General features: G+C 31.5%; 4 protein-coding genes across 4 annotated transcripts; 3 read left to right on the forward strand and 1 right to left on the reverse strand. All coding sequences in view use genetic code 12, as the record gives it.

The window, feature by feature from the left end:
* Nucleotides 1–335: 335 nt before the first annotated feature.
* DFJ63DRAFT_311806 (alpha-mannosyltransferase) lies at nucleotides 336–2,552 on the forward strand (the record flags this gene model as incomplete). Its single annotated transcript, XM_064905843.1, has 1 exon — nucleotides 336–2,552. The coding sequence occupies one exon, from the start codon at nucleotides 336–338 to the stop codon at nucleotides 2,550–2,552; it is 2,217 nt and encodes a 738-aa protein (XP_064763807.1).
* A 482-nt stretch (nucleotides 2,553–3,034) lies between these two features.
* On the reverse strand, nucleotides 3,035–5,798 carry ATG1 (serine/threonine protein kinase; the record flags this gene model as incomplete). The annotated part of the gene is made up of 2 exons (XM_064905470.1): nucleotides 3,035–3,439; nucleotides 3,479–5,798. 2 exons carry the CDS (start codon nucleotides 5,796–5,798, stop codon nucleotides 3,114–3,116), a joined length of 2,646 nt encoding a protein of 881 aa, XP_064763808.1. The 3' UTR covers nucleotides 3,035–3,113.
* Nucleotides 5,799–6,778: 980 nt separating this feature from the next.
* On the forward strand, nucleotides 6,779–7,720 carry DFJ63DRAFT_317802 (uncharacterized protein). Its single transcript, XM_064906861.1, has one exon. It carries the CDS (start codon nucleotides 7,052–7,054, stop codon nucleotides 7,232–7,234), a length of 183 nt encoding a protein of 60 aa, XP_064763809.1. The 5' UTR covers nucleotides 6,779–7,051; the 3' UTR covers nucleotides 7,235–7,720.
* Nucleotides 7,721–8,457: 737 nt separating this feature from the next.
* VPS13 (membrane morphogenesis protein) lies at nucleotides 8,458–17,874 on the forward strand (the record flags this gene model as incomplete). Its single annotated transcript, XM_064904854.1, has 1 exon — nucleotides 8,458–17,874. One exon carries the CDS (start codon nucleotides 8,458–8,460, stop codon nucleotides 17,872–17,874), a length of 9,417 nt encoding a protein of 3,138 aa, XP_064763810.1.
* Nucleotides 17,875–17,905: the final 31 nt, after the last annotated feature.

Consider the following 17,905-nt stretch of genomic DNA (forward strand, 5'->3'; position numbering starts at 1 on the left):
GAAATGTGTTGATTATGATTTCAATTCTTTATTTGTTTGTCTGTTGTCATCTTTCTCCTCTTTCAATCGTTTAACCAACTTCGTTTTCAATTCATCCTTTATCAAATCATACCAAATCATATTGGTTTAATATAGAGCGTTCTGTATCAACCATTACTTCAACTGCAAATTTATAAATAGAAACAGGTTCCTATTATAGATTTCCATTCATCGCTACTTCAGACCCTTTGTTTTATGATCTATTCAATCTAGTCAGATCTTGTCCCCAATCAGATTTAAAATCAATCTTCCCTTGTCAGATCCACTGCCACCTTTACCAACTTTTAATACCCACAATGTCATTACCAAGACGCACTTATCGAATAACAGCCATCGTGTCATCGGCATTATTCGTCATATTTATTCTACCATATATCTTAACTCATAATGAAGCCGACTTTGTAGAAGATTTTGCCAAATATACTTTATCAAACCATCAATCATATCAAAATAAACCAAAATTAGTTAATACCCCTTCAGCTCCAGATATTTCTGCATTGAATCCGACCAAACCTAGTATAAATTCAAAATCATCTTCTTCTTCATTGAACGGCTTACCTGTTCAATCTCAAAAACAACAATCCCAAACGAACCAAGAACCAGAATTTACAGATCCTACCAAATCCATCTTAAGCCGTATACCTATGATCGGTAAGCATTATATCACCTATGTATATAGTAAACAACAACAAGTACTAAATGATCGTTTATTAAAAGATTCAATCACTACTAATCATAAATCAATCCTTAATGAACCAAATATTGGATTTGTTAAATCAAATGAAGTTCATGATTTTTGGAATCATGTCTTTACTATCTTTACTGATAATAAATTCAATATTACTGAAGGTGAAGAATTGATTGTATATACTAAAAGGGAAGAATCAGAAGATGATGATAAAAAGGATGATGAAAGTAGTTATGAACCTGAAGGTGATCATTCTCCTAGTTCGAAAAGTAATAATGTTAAAAAGAACAATCCTTATTCCAAAAAATCTTTATTAGGGAAAGCCAATATAACAGATTATAATATTCAACAAATTAAAGTTAATCATGCTAATGTTTTACGTCAATTACCTACTAATTTGGATCCTGTAACATTTAAAAAGGATTCAAAAGGGATAGTTTTAATTGGAGGAGGATTCTTCAGTTGGTTATCATATTTATCAATCTTACATTTAAGAGATAATGGATCTAAATTACCTATTGAATTGATCTTACCCCAATGGCAAGATTATAATAATGAATATAAAATGTGTAATGAAATCTTACCTAAATTAAATGCCAGATGTGTGGTTATACCCGATGTTTTAGGTCATCATGTGGTTTCAAGAATTAGTATTGGAAGTTATCAATTAAAATCAATTGCTATTGCTATAAGTACATTTGAACATGTCTTATTTTTAGATTCAGATAATATTGCGGTAACTAATCCTGATTCTGTATTTGATTCCAAAGTTTATAAGAAAAATGGATTAATTCTTTGGCCTGATTATTGGCAAAGATCTTTAAGTCCTATTTATTATGAAATTGCTCAAAAACCAGTTAATGAAGATGTAAGAGTTAGATGGAATAGATATCCTTTAATTAATGCTGAATTTAAAACAGAAACTAATATTGAACAATTTGAAAATTATAATTATCATGAATATTTAGGTACTATACCAGATTTATCAACTGAATCAGGTCAAATTGTTTATAATAAAGGTACTCATGGTAAATCTTTATTAATGACACTTTATTATAATCTTTATGGTCCACAAATTTATTATCGATTATTTAGTCTTGGAGAATTAGGTGAAGGTGATAAAGATACATTTATAACGGGAGCATTTGTAACCAATACAAAATATTATCAAGTTCATTCCTATATTCAAACTCTTGGATATTTTGATGAAAATGGATATCATGGAATGGCCATGGGTCAAAAGGATCCTATTATAGATTATGAACTCTTAAATGAGAATTATGCTAAATTTTCCAAGTTAATCAGTGCTAGGAAACCTAAATCTAAGAATAAAAAGAAGAAAAAGATTGCTGGTACTCATAATGAATTCATTGATAATTTCGATGATGAAATTGATGATAGATATGATCAAGTTGAATTAATTGATGAAATGCAAACTCATTATTTCGGTGGTTCATCAGAAATCCCATTATTTGCTTTACATTGTAATATTAAAAAAGTTAATCCAAAAGATTATACTAATGATGAATCCATTAGTAATTTTGATGAAAATCGTATGAAACAAAGAATGTATTCTCAATATAGATTCAAGATCGATAATGAAGATGTCGATTTTGAATTAAAACGTTGGGAATTGATTCAAAAGGCTCTTTGTATTGATAAGATTAGTTTCAAAGCTTTAAATGATAATGATGACGCTTCTACGGTTAATAAAACTTGTAATTATATTAATAATACTGTTAATTGGTTATTTTCAAATTCAGAAGTTGAACTTGCTAAACAACCAGCAAAGACTACTCCCCTTCCAACAAAGGGTAAATCATAATAAGAATAGTTCTACTTAGTATAAGTTTGTATAGTAATAATAATAATAAATATATATATTGATTCTTTTTTTTTCTTTTTGTTTGTTTATTTATTTATGTAATAATATAATTAATAATTTATAAATATATATTCTTCCGATAAATAATGAATATAACTATAATAATATCTCCAACCTACCAGCCACAAACCTGTTGAATGAATTCCATATTGTTGTATCATATACAACAATCTTGCATGTATTTGCAATTCTGCATTCCGTAAATAATTCTCTAAATCCAATAAAAATAATAATAATAATAATAATAATGATATAAAAATATGATAAATAGTAGTTGTGAAATAAATAAATAAATAAATAAAACATAAAACTCTCATATATCTTGTGACACTCTTTCAATCACGGATGAACCAAACCTAAAATTGTAAAAAAAAGTATAATAATGTAAATAAAAAACACAGTAAAAATAAAATGAAACCTGAATAATAATAATAATAATATAATAATAATAATGATAAAAAAAAATACCTTTAAAAAAATGAGTGGTGATGATTGATTTAATTAGATTAATTCCAATTTCTTCTTTAAAACAGATAATCTATTACCAATACTGACGATAAACTTCTCAACCATAGCTTTATCTTGAATATCTAATTTTTGTTCTTTACTCTCTTTATCATCTCCATAAGAATCACTCTCATCGATTAATGCTTCCAACATCCAAATCGCAGTTCCATAAGCTAATTCACATCCTTTCAAATCTTCTTGAACTAACTCATTCACGGCGGCATTACGAGATATTTCCAACGCACGATCAAAAATTAATTTCTCAGCCATAACTTTATCATCTTCATCGTCAAATCCAGGAGAAATTGATCTGGAAGATACTGAATTATTAGTTTTGGATTGTGTTCCAGAAGATCTACTAATTTGATCTTCGGCGATTAAACGTTTAGCTTCTTCTAATCTTTGTTTAATGAATTCAGCCTTTTCTAAACTTTCATTAAACTTTTCACGAATCCATTGTACTAAATCATTAATTCTAATTTGAGCTTTAGAAGCATCACTTCTCATATTTCTGAGATCACTTTGGGATTGTTGTTGTTGTTGTTCCGCTTGACTACTATACCACCAATCACTAGCAATTGACATACCTCTATTCAAGATCGATAAGGTCTTAACATACAAGGCTACACCTTCTTCACTAATAGCTTTAATCATAGTAGGTGGCAACATATCATTTGGATGTAATAAATCATCATCAAATCCATCACTGGATGGTGGACTTGGAATTAATTGACTGAATTTAACATCAGCAAATAATTTAATGGCATGTGATTTGGTAGCCAAAGTTTCTAATTTTTGTAAAACAATTTCATCATCAGTTAATTGTTTTGATTTAGAAAGTTGTTGTTGATGTTGTTGTTCAAGTTCATTTCCATTGATTATTAATTTATCACTACCATTACTTAAATTAAGACTAGCCAAAGTAGGTAAATTTAATTTTTGTAGTAATAAATGATCAGCAAAATTTGGACTTGAATAAATAGTTGAAAATGAATAATTATTAATGTCACCATTAATTTTATTCAATAATGCTTCTTCTGGAATATTAGCTGATGTAGGAGATCCAAATAATTTATTCGATGCTAATCCAATGGCTTTACTTAAGGCATTACTAGGACTTATTGATATAGATATTCTTCTATCAGCAAAACTAGGTCTTCTTTGACTACCCAGTGATGATCTTCTATAACGTACTGCACTAGTATAATCATTAACACTTCCGATAGATCCCGCCAGAGATTTTCTTGAACCAGGAGTGGTGCCACTGTTTGTATGATTAATGGCAACAGCTCCACTTCCAGCATGAGCTAATTCATCAGCAATAGCATTCACTTCAACAGCTCTCTTTTCAACCACGACATAATCTTTTTCTAATATTATATCATCTTTATTTCTAATGACTGATTTATGAACTGATTTATGGTGAATTGAACTTTCAGGAGCAGGACTATTTTTATTTATAATTTGTTTAATTTCTTCATCTCGAACTGAAGAACTTGCTGATGATGGGATTTTATCTGAATGTTGTGAATGTTTGGCATCAGAGGATGTTGATGGTTTTGATTCTTCCTTGTAAGGAGTCAAAGTAGTTATTGGTTGAATATATTGAGATCTTTCACTTGGTTTAATAGGACTAATATATTCACTAATGAATAAGTTTTCATCTATATTGGTTGATGTTTCTAATGGGACATCATTACTTGGTAATTCATTAACAATCAAAGGATCATGAAAGAATTCATTAAATGAGATTCTTTCCGTAGGATTATATTTTAATAATGATCTAATTAAACTCTTTAATTCTTCTGAGATTTGATTACCACTTGGGAATTTAATTCGATCTTGAGCTTTTTCAATATTTCTTAATAATTCAATATGATTACCAGCTTTAAAAGGAGGTTTACCAACTGTCATTTCATATAAGACAGCACCAACCGACCATAAATCAGCTTTAGCATTATATTTTTCATATCTTAATATTTCAGGAGCCATATAAAGAGGTGAACCACAAAGAGTTTCAGCCATTGAAGTTGAAGGTAAAAATCTTGCAAATCCAAAATCAGCAATTTTTAATATAGGTAATTCCCATAATCCAACATAATGATCATCTTGAAATTGTTGTTTTGAATGTAAAGGAGGACATAATAATAAATTTTGAGGTTTAATATCTCTATGAACCAAACTTTTATCTCTTAAGAATTGTAATGCTGAAGATAATTGTTTTAAGAAATGAATTACTAAATTTTCATTTAAACCATACAGACCTTCAGGAGATGGATATCTTTCTAATAAAGATGATATTACAGGATGAGTCTTTATAAGTTGAGGTCTTTTACGAATGAAATAAGATAAATCACCCATGGAACAATAATCCATAACTAAATGGAAATGAGATGCAGTTTGAATATAATCCAATAAACCTACAATATGAGGATGTTTCATTGATTTTAAAATGGAGATTTCAATTTCTAAATTCTCCACCAACTTCTTTGATTTCAATTTAGATCTTACTACTGATTTGATAGCCACTGCTGTATGAGTATTTTTATTGTAACATTTATAAACTGTGGCAAACGAGCCTTTACCGATCTCAGGACCAACAGAATAAATGCCTATAGTATTAGTAGTGGAAGTGGTGGAGATATCATTAGTATGACGATGACTATTAGTATTGATCATATTTGAATTTGGATATGGAGTATCGACTTGGTGCCGAGTTGGACCAGATGTAGGTATATCTGGAGGATTTGACATTGAATTGACTTTAACAAAGATATTAAATGACTAATTTGATAAGCAAAAGAAAAATAAAAAAGGAATATGTACCGTATCAAACAAACAAACAAACAAACAAAGTAAAATTTATTGATGATGTCAAGGGCCTGTATATAATCAGTATACACAGTTTGTTAAGATGATGTGTGGATGTTGTGATTGCGGGGGGTAAAAAAGCTTTTTTTTTTTTGTTGTGTGGACTTGGGGGGGATTTAGTGGAATGGATAAGCGGTAAAATTTATGATTTACCTCAGCTCAACTCAACTCAGCTCAACTCAGCTCAGCTCAGCTTAACTTAACTTAACTTAACTTAAACTATAATAATTTACAATAAAGCAAATGATTTATAATATTGAAACTATAGATGTTTCAAATGATGATGATGTATAGACAGTGATTGATTCGTAGTTATATGCTTTGTAATAGTGATTAGATTGATGACGGTATTTATATAATTTACTATGAGTCAACCCAGTAAGTAAGAAAAAAAAAAAGAAATGTTGTAGTGTGACTAGTAGTTAAGAAATTTTTAGTGAGGATTTTTATGGTGCAATTAATAATCAGTAACAAACAACACTATGACAACAACGTTATACGATTCCGTTTGGTCTCAATATAACTAAAAGATCGATATATGATTAGGTTAATCCTTCTATTAGATTATAAGAATCACTTTAAATGATATATTGATGGATGAATAGTATGATTTCTTTGTAGGGAGGAGCGTGTCTTTTTACACTCACTATAGATTTTTATTTTTTTTTTGGGGAGGGAGGAGGGGGATTTGTGATAAGATAAGAGAGAAAATGGCAGCAGTGTTAGACCACACTTGAATAGTGGATTGCAAGTTATGGATATTCCTCTATAAATGAACAATCAGACATGCACTATACCTACTGATGATAGATGAATAGATGCCGATGTAGATGGATTGATTGATTGATTGATTGAGTAATACAGAAGAAAGAAGAAGAAGAAGAAGAAGATAAAAAGAAAAAGAAGACACACTCCCCAAAAAAAATAAATAAAATCAAATTTACGTAAAGGCAAATGGAATTAGCACTGGCTCACACTCTCAATAAGGCAAAAATACATTTTTTTTACTTTATATATTTTAAGACGTGAAAGTCTTAAATGATGATTCATAATTTTTGACTATGAATTGTTGTAATGTTGTCATTTTTAAATCATATGTTGTTATTTCGATTAAATTAACTATACAGTTAGTTTATCATATGGTTAACTACTACTCCTTTAATCGATTTGTTGATCTGTTTATGATTGTGTTTTTTGTGGTGATACCCCTCGTCTTTGATCTTCATAATAACTACTACTATTAATACTACTGATTTTGTAACCTATTTTATAGTTTAACTTGATAACAATAACAATAACCACTACACACTTACACACTCGTTTAAATCGAAGCTTGTTTCAGAAGTTGTCTATACTACACTCTGAATCCCCCTTACTGAGTCTAAACTACCCAACATCATTATTCTATCTATATATTATACAACTCCTTTCTTTAAGTATAAACAGATTGATCTAACTAATTGCTGAGTCACAACTAACTAGTCTTAACTGATCTCTACTGATAGTTGGCGATAAGAGAAAAGTAAAATGTAACACAAAATTAGAAATTAGTTGCGGTAACGATTTTATAAACAATCACCGGAGCCGCGGTGCCTAATTAGGTTATTTATAAGTTATTATACCATTTAAATGACCTTTCCTTTAAACTAAAATTAACCCATCAGTGATTCCACCTATATCATCATCACTGAATGATAGAATTATTATAATTATTATTATTATTATTATTATTATTAAAATTAAATCAACAGGAGAAACAATCATCGAAAGAATGATGGACCAAACGGACAAATGGAACAACCAAATAAAAATAAAGCAATAAATATTTGTTTGACAATAAGGAATATCTCTGATTAATCCCAAGCTTTTAACTACATAGCCTTAAACTTATTACATTGTTAAGTTTAACTAATAACCAACTCATATTAATTAATCTTCCTTAAGGGGTTAATATACTATTTAAATATTCTATATGCCACGAGTCTTACTTAGATTTAATTGACAACCCTACCCAAAACAAACTATAATCATAAGTTAAACTCTCTTTCTAGTATTATAAAATAAATAATATAATAATAATGATAATAATACCGATTCGAAATACCTGATTCGTATGCTCCACTCGCTTACAATTATCGTTTTCAGTTTGTCATTTTTGTATGTCGAAAATATCATGTCAACTTGAGTTATGTCGCGACATACCTGCACATAGCCATTTAATAGGAGTAAACTAAAACAAAACTAGATCTCCTAAAAAGGGTGAAAATTGCTGCCATTTCAACCATTTAAGGTGTGATCAATTAGTTATCATTGCTTTCTCTTTCCTCAATTAAATCAATTTAATCAAACGCTATATATGCATAGATATATCTAGACTTATCATCCCCCCCCCCCTTTATCATAAGAAAATAAACAAAAGAGAAAGAAAACCAGAACCATTGATTGATTTAAAGAGTTGTCTCATAATATGTTTGAATCATTAGTTGCTAACCTCTTAAATCGATTCCTTGGATCTTATATTGAAAATTTCGATCCTAAACAATTAAACATTGGGATTTGGAGTGGAGATGTTAAACTTAAGAATTTAAGATTGAAGAAAGAATCTTTAGATAAATTTAAATTACCTATTGATGTTAAATTTGGTCATCTTGGTGAATTAACGTTACAAATCCCTTGGTCTAATCTTAAAGGGAAACCTGTTAGAATCATAATTGAAGATGTATACTTATTAGCTTCTCCTATTATATTACAAGATTATGATGAAGAAGAAGATAAAAAGAGAGAATTGAATTTAAAATTTGATAAATTAGATAATTTAGAAACTATCGATCAAGCAACCAAACAAAATCAATCCATTGCCAATGATACCGCTGCTAATGAAACTTTTACAGAATCTTTAATAACGAAAATTATCGATAATTTACAAATCACCATTAAAAATATTCATATTCGTTATGAAGATGATTCAATCTTAACTGAAGTACCATATTCGATTGGTTTAACTCTTAATGAATTATCAGCTGTATCAACTGATGAATCCTGGGTACCTAGTTTTATATCCATAACTCAAGCCTTAACCAGAAAACTTTTAACATTACAAAATTTAAGTTGTTATATGAATACAGATTCAACCACCATATATACTGAAGATTATGATGATTTATTAAATAAATTCAAATTATCCCTTGATGATAATGCAAGTCAAGCCTTACATTTACAATACTTATTAAAACCAGTATCTGGAAATGGGAAGATAACGATTCATAAAGCAGGTACTACTGAAAATTTCCCTCATATTAAAGCTGAATTATTCTTTAAAGAATTTGGATTGGAATTGGATTCTCAACAATATCGTGATTTATTATGGACGGCATCTAAATTCCATTGGTTTATAAAGACTTATAAATTTAGAAAATTAAGACCAAAAATAAGTATACAAGAAAATCCTCGTCAATGGTTTAAATTCGCTGCTGAATCCGTATTAAATGAGATTCATGATCGGAATTATAAATGGACTTGGGAATCATTCGCTAAAAGAAGAGATCAAAGAAAAGCTTATATCAAATTATATAAATTGAAACTTCTTAATACCATCAAAGATGATCAAAAAACTGAATTGCATGACTTGGAAGTGGAATTACCTTTCGAAGATATTAAATTTTATAGATCATTAACGAAACAAGAAATAAGAAAGGAAAAGAGTTTCTTACCTACCATACTCGCCAGTAGTACCAGTCAACAACCAGCTGCAACCGATGCTACTTATGTGGGATGGGTTTCAAATTGGTGGAGTGGATCATCAGCAACTGCAACGCAACCTGATCCTAAGGCCTTAGCTGAAGATGCATCTGAGAAAGATCCTGAACAATTGGATTTATCATTATCGGAGGAACAAAAGAAGGCATTGTATGATGCCATTGGATATGATGAAAATCAAGAAGTTGCCGATGCCATAGATGTACCTCGTGATAGAGTTAAATTAGAAATTTTAGCATCATTAGAAAAAGGTGGTATAACCATTAAAAACTCCAAGGAATCAGGTAATTTAGCTGAAGTTATATTCGAAGGTTGTACAGCTCAAGTCTATCAACGTCCTGATTCTTTTCTTTCTTGTTTCCAATTACAAGAATTCAGAGTTGAAGATGGTACCGGTACTACTTTATATAAACACATTGTTAGTGTTAAACAATTGCATTCCCACTTACATGAAAATACGACCACTCATGGTGAACATGATGAGAAAGATGATCCATTCTTTCAAATCTCATTTGAAAATAATCCATTGGATGGTTCAGCTGATTCAATCTTATTAGGTAAATTAAAGTCAATGACGATTTTCTATAATGCTATATTTATTGAAGAGATTGCTCGTTTTTTCACACCACCAAAGGCTCATCTTGATACTGTTGGTGCCATTATGAATGCCGCAGAGGCAACTATGGAAGGATTAACTAGTAGAACTAGAATTGGTTTACAATATGCCTTGGAAGAACATAAAACTGTAAATGTTAAATTGGATTTACAAGCTCCCTTAATTATCTTACCTTTAGAACCATCTAATTTTAAATCCCCAGTGGCAATTTTAGATGCGGGTCATATAAGTGTGGTAAGTGATTTAGTTGATAAATCCAAGATTGAAGAAATCAAAGCTAAAGAAACTTATACTGATGAAGATTGGGAACAATTAAATACTTTGATGTATGATAAATTTAGTCTTCATTTACAAGATGCTCAATTCTTGGTTGGGTCGAATATAAAGAATACCATGGAGCAATTACATAATGAAGAATCAGAGAGAGCAGCCTTAATGTTAGATAAATTGAATATTAAGTTGTTATTAGGAATTTCAATCTTACCTGATGCATATAATTTAGCTAAGATTAAAATTGGTGGGGAAGTACCCCAAATTAATCTTGCTATTAACGATTTCCAATATAAAACGATAATGAAAATTATCGAAATTGCTATTCCTAATTTTGAACCTGCTGATTCTGAGGTATCCAGTTTATTTAATGCATTTGGAGAAGCCGCTGTGAATGATCAAATTGAAGAACTTGATAACAATTCAAGCTCTGATGATACTATTGTCAACGCATCTGATCTGAGTCTTAAAAAAGTAGAGGAAGTAAAAGATACAAAACAATTAGAATTAATTAAGAATCAACATATGTTTGAATTTGATTTCAATGTTGGTATAGTTCACATTTCCTTGTCAAGATGTATCGATGCTCATACATTACGTGCTGAAGCATTAATTGATCTTGTGGGGGAGAATTTAAATTTGAACTTTTATCGTACTGTTAACGATATGCATCTTGATTTAACCTTGGCTGATATTAATTTAATTGATCATATTGAAAAATCTGGAATTCCAGAATTTGAGAAATTAATATCGTCTAATGATCTTGGTGATTCATCGCCAGATACAACAGATAAGGAATTGTTCAAACTTGATTATCTGAGAAATCTTAGAATAGTTGAATTTAACGGTAAAGAAATTGAAGTATTCGATCAAGATATAAAGATGGATATTGCTACTGTGAAATTGGTAATAACGAGAAAGTCATTATTAAGTATTTTAAATTTCGTGTTGAATACTTTTACAGATCCAAATGCGTTAGCAACCCCAGCTGATGAGTTAAAGCACAATGATTCTACAGATGATGAAGTTGCTCCTCAGAAGATTAACGTTGATATAAATTTGGATCGTATTATTATGGTATTAAATGAAGATGGTATAAAGCTTGCTACAATTCAGTTAAGTACCGCTAACATCAACGTATTTCTTGTTCCTGAATCAATGGAAGTCACTGGTAAATTAGGTGCTCTTACTTTACGCGATGAACTGAATCATGGAACAGGTGATGAATCTTTAAGAAATCTAATCAGTATGGATGGTGATAATTTAGCTGAATTTACTTATAAAACATTTGACCGTGAAACAAACATTAATGTATATAATTCACTAGTTGAATTCAAAACTGGTGCCCTTTCCATTACATTTGTTGAACATTCATTTAATAGAGTTTTATCATTTTTAAGTCAATTCCTTAAAATGAAAGCGATTTATGATAGAGCCAGAGATGCGGCTATTAACCAAGCAAATCAAATTGATGATGCCAATAAAATAAAGTTTGATCTTCTTATCAATGCACCAACGATTATTTTCCCAACCTTGATTGAAACTCCAGAATATAAATTTAACAAGATTATTTCAAACTTGGGTGAAATTTATATCTCTAACCAATTTAAACAGGATGGGACATTAATTAAAAACCTTGTATCTGCTGGTATTCAAAAAGTCTGTCTTTCTTCGGAGTTTTACTTTGAAGATGATATTTGTCAAGTTGCAGAAATAGTTAATAACTTGGACATTTCATTCAAAATTGATTATTCTGAAGAGTATGTACCAGGTGTGCCAACATTCAAAATTTTAGGTAAAATGCCAGAGATAGAATTGAATGTCACAGAACTTCAGCTTAGTTACTTGTTAAAGATATCCAGCTCAATTACCAATGCTTTTAGTATTGTTGATGAACCCGACGGTTTAGAAGAAATTGAAGAAGATGCCGAGAATGCAAATGCAGTAGTTAAACATGATACCATACTTCTTCGAGGAAGACAAGCATCTCTTAGTTTGACAAAGAATCCAGAAACTATAGAAATACCGGATGAGCATAAACAAGTCCAATTATTATTTCAAGCTCCAAGCTTTTCATTAAATATATATAACAAGACAGCCAAGCTTGAAAACATAGCTGTTGGTCGTCTTGGTGCTTTCAGTTTAAAGAAAATTAGATTCTACTTTGATTTGATGCAGAACACACATTTCTCATCAGATCTTAAAGTGGAATCCTTTACTATAAGAGATATCAGAAATGGTACGAAGAGTAAATTCCCAGAATTGGTTCCAATGATTGATAACGGGGAAGATCAATTCTACCTAGGTGCTTCATCTTATGGACCTCCAGATAAGAAGAATATAACAGTTATGTTAACAATAGATAGTCCAAAGACAATTTTGGTGCTTGATTACCTTTTTGAGTTACTGGCTTTCTTCAGTGATGCTTTCCAAACAGAGGAACCAGTTGTTAATGGAGTAGATAAAAATTTAGAAGTTGATAACAAATCTCATGAAATAAGAAATGACTTAGATGCAAAAATTGCACCCGAAGTTCATCAGCCAAATATCGGGTACTCGATAAATGTTAAAAATCCTTCCGTAATTTTATTGGCCGACGGTACAAATGAAGCTACTGAGGCAATTGTGTTTAAAGTGGAGCAGATATTAATAACAAGTCAAAATGTCTTATCCTTAGCAGCAAACAAGATCGGACTGTATTTAACTGTCATGAATGATTTTGATAATGCAAAATATAGAATCATTGATGATTTTTCAATTTCATTTGCTCATGATTCTCGAGGTTCTACTGCGACAGCATTTTTGACAAGTATTCAAGCTTCAATAGATCCCATGTTGGTCAGAGTTTCATTAAGAGATATTAGATTGGCTCTTGCCATTTTCAATAAAGCTACCGAACTTTATAGTTCTGCGCAATCAGACTCAGTTGAAGACGGGGAGGAAAGCAATGGATTGACATTATCTGATGAATTCCAAAAGAAATTATCTCAATACGTACCAAGTATAACATCAATAGTTTCAGCTGAGGTAACCCAAAAGGATTTGGAATCCAATAAACCAGTAGCTGTAGTGAAAGGGGAAGAGTTAAATGTCAGCATCGGTGGAATGAGATTTGTCTTAATCGGGGATGTCCACGAATTGCCAGTCTTAGACATGAATATTAAGCCTTTTGAAGTAAGAGCCATTAATTGGTCTACAGACTTAAGTGCTGAAGCTTACATAGAGCAATTTGTTAATATCTATAACTACTCATGTTCTGCTTGGGAACCACTCATTGAGCCGTGGCCGATTGCTATTTATGCTACAAAGAAATTACTTCCTAAGGAAAGTTTGCTGATAGAAATAGTTTCCAGAGAGATTGCAGAGGTTACAGTGACTTCTCGATCAGTTGCATTATTATCTCAGATTATGAGTTTAATTTCTTCTGAAGAGACTCTTAAACCAAGAGGTCAAGATAATCCATACATTATTATTAATGAAACCGGTTACGATATAGAGGTTTGGCCAGATCATGATGAAGAAAGCAGAAAGGCAAAGAGCATAATCAAATCTTATGAAAAGTTACCGTGGGCTTTTGAGGATTGGAGAATAGTTAGAGAAAATTTAGATACAAATAATAATATTGGAGTTTTAGGATTCAGATTATTAGGATCGAAGTATAAAGATGTGAGAAATATTTCAGCAACTGAAGAAGGAGAATATTTAATAATTTTATATCCTCCAGTTAATGGTGTTCATAACAGAATATCATGTGAAATAGTCTTAGGAAACGACAATGTGAAGTCTATATTTATTAGATCAACCGTCAAAATTGAGAATGATTCTGATGTTGCAATTGCCGTCAGAATGATCGACCAAGCATCTGGTGCTGAAAGAGAGCTTACAATTGAATCTAAAAAGTCACAGTCTATTCCAATCGAATGTGTGTATGCTAGTGCCTTAAAAGTTCGTCCAGCGATTGTTACATCGTATGAATGGTCCGACGGCTCGCTCTTTTGGAAGGACTTATTACTGCAGGGTGTATCTCTAAGATGTGCCGCGATGAGTGCACATGATAGATCATCTTATTATTTTCAAGCAGAAGCAGTATACGATAATGATGAACCTCTTGCAAAGATATATCCTCATATGCACTTGATTATTTCAGCTCCGATCGAAATTGAAAATTTATTGCCATTTGATTTCAACTACCGATTATATGATAAAAAGTATAAAAAGGATTGGAGTGGACATATCAAGAAGGGTGTAAAGCGTTATGTTCATGTTGCTAGTTTGGACAGCTTATTATTACTTAGTGTTGAACCAGTCGAGTGTGGATTTGGAAAATCTGAATTTGCGATTATTAATGCTGAGAAAGATGGTGTTTTTGGCAGAGAAGATACAATAGGTTTGAAGAGAAATGATGGACAAGAATTAAAACTTAAAATTTATTATCCTAGAAAAGGATCAGGGAGTTCTAGTTTAAAGGTGGTAGTATATTCACCTTATGTTATTCTCAACCGTACTGGACAAAACGTCATACTTAATGTTTATGGTAATTTAACCCATTCCAATGGAAGATCAGCCAGACTACCAATAATCCCAACAATGTTTTCTTTTGACAAAAATGATAACCGAAGAAATAGAGTCCAAATAAAAGCAGGAGATTCTACGTGGACTCAGCCAATAAGTTTTGACGCTATTGGTCAATCATCTGAAGCTAGAGCACAGATAGTGGATAGACAATTGGAAATGAATATCGGTATTTCTATAGCTGAAGGAGAAGGGAAATATAACTTATCTAAGATTGTTACACTTTCACCTAGGTATGTTCTTAGAAATATGTTAGATGAACCACTTCAGGTTGTTGAAAGTGGATCCACAACTCAGCTTCAGATAGAGCCTAATGAATTGGTTCCACTTTATGCATTGAGAAGATTGGATCATAAAAATATATTATTGAAATTTGCTCATGGATCCAAGACATGGTCTTCCGCTTTTTGCATAAACGATGTTGGACAATTATTCGTGAAGGTTTTTAAAGAAGGTATTGGTCAAATTCTTCTTAAAGTATATATCTTTATGGAGAATGCTACCATATTCATTCAAATTGAGAATGGAAACAATAGCTGGCCATTTTCAATACGTAACTCAAGTGATGCAGACTTTTATATATACCAAAGTGATCCAAATGTGAATGAAAAGGGTGAAACAGTGAAAAGCGATACCCCATACAAACCAATTTATTATAAAATTCCTAGCAGAAGTGTTATGCCATATGCCTACGATTATCCCAATGCGATCATAAAAGAATTAATTTTGAGAGCTCACGGAAGAGAAAGAGTAGTTAACTTAGCCGAGATTGGTAATTTGAAGCCGTTCAGACTACCACCTGTTGATAATGCTGAACAATGTATAGTCGATTTAAATGTTGTTGCTGATGGTCCTACTCAGTCACTTATAATCTCAAACTATGATGCCTCGGTTAGTATCTATAAATTACCAGGTGAAAAGTCAGGTTCGAGTATGAATGTGTCTCAAAACTTTGAGACAATAGAAAAAGATGACAATTACTTCAGAAAGATAGTAACGAAATTTGAAGGAATAGGTATTTCTTTAATTAATACAAGATCGCAAGAGTTATGCTACATTACCTTAAGAGGCTTGGAAATTCGATATAACGAATCAGACTTGTATCAAAATCTTTCCTTAAAATTGAAGTGGATTCAAGTAGATAATCAATTGTACGGCGGAATATTTCCAATAGTTGTGTACCCAAGTGTTATACCAAAATCCGGAAAAGAATTAACTAATCATCCTTCTTTGTCTGCTTCTATATGTAAGGTTAAGGATGACTCACATGGTGTATTGTTTATAAAATATGCAACAGTGCTTTTGCAAGAGATGTCTATTGAAATAGATGAAGATTTCTTATTTGCCTTATTGGAGTTTGCCAAGTTCCCAGGAGCCAGTTGGAATAAGTTGAAGGTTGATAAATTATGTGATGACGATTTGAAAATTCCAGAACCCAAGAGCTTCTCAAGTGGTGAAGATATTTATTTTGAAGCCTTGCATTTACAACCAACCGTTACAAATATTTCATTTGTTCGTACTGAAAGAGTCAATGCTGAAGATAGAGGATCCTCGGAAAATACATTGATGTTCTTTTTTAATGTCTTAACTATGGCCATCGGAAATATAAATGAAGCACCAATTCAACTTAATTCACTTTTCATTGAAAACCTTAGAGCCCCCTTCCCAGTCTTGGTTGAATCGATCCAAACACATTATGGACAAGAGTTTTTCTACAAAGTGCATAACATTTTAGGATCTGCTGATATTTTGGGTAATCCAGTGGGTTTATTCAAAAATTTGTCATCTGGAGCATTTGATGCATTCTATGAACCTTTCCATGGTTGGTCTATGACAGATAGACCACAAGAATTGGGTATAGAATTTGCTAAAGGTGGTGCTAGTTTCTTGAAGAAATCTGTGTTTGGTTTCTCAGACTCCATATCTAAATTTACTGGATCGATAGCAAAAGGACTTACGGTCGTCACTATGGATAAAAAGTTCCAGGAAAGACGTCGTAACTTAAGAAAGAATAAGCCAAAGCATGCTTTATATGGAGTTGCCGCTGGAGCAAATTCATTCGTTGAATCTATATCTTCAGGAATTACTGGTATAGCTACAGCACCAATTGAAGGAGCTGTGTCGGGAGGAGTTGAAGGATTCTTCAAAGGATTAGGTAAGGGTGTTATAGGGCTTCCGACCAAGACAGCCATCGGGTTCTTTGATTTGGCTTCAAACGTTACTGAAGGTATCAAAAATACTACTACCGTATTTGATACTGATGCTTTAGATAAAGTGAGATTGTCAAGATATATTTCACACGATGGTATTATGCGCCCATATTCTCAACGTGAAGCTCAAGGTCAGTTCTGGTTGAAAAGCATTGATGGCGGTATATACTTGGATGAAATTTACTTGGCACATTTATTGCTTACGGGAGAAGAAATGGCTGTAATAGTAACATATAAGATGATAATCTTGTTTGGTGTTAATAATCTTACTACCAAATGGACTGTTAAATATGATCAAATTAAAGCTATCTCCAAGGAAGGAACAGGTATCAGTATTGGCTTGAAGAGGAGAGAAGGGCCATTCATTCCAATACCTGAAAAAGCTAATAGAAATTTCTTGTATGAAAAGATTGTTATTGCAGTAGGGGAATTTAACAAGCATTGTCAAGTTTTCCTTTAGGAAGTTTATAGAATTTAATAAATTAAGTCAT

The sequence above is a fragment of the Scheffersomyces coipomensis genome (genome assembly GCF_036884675.1).
Source record: "Scheffersomyces coipomensis strain NRRL Y-17651 chromosome Unknown DFJ63scaffold_2, whole genome shotgun sequence".
In the NCBI taxonomy this organism is placed as follows: Eukaryota; Fungi; Ascomycota; class Pichiomycetes; order Serinales; family Debaryomycetaceae; genus Scheffersomyces; species Scheffersomyces coipomensis.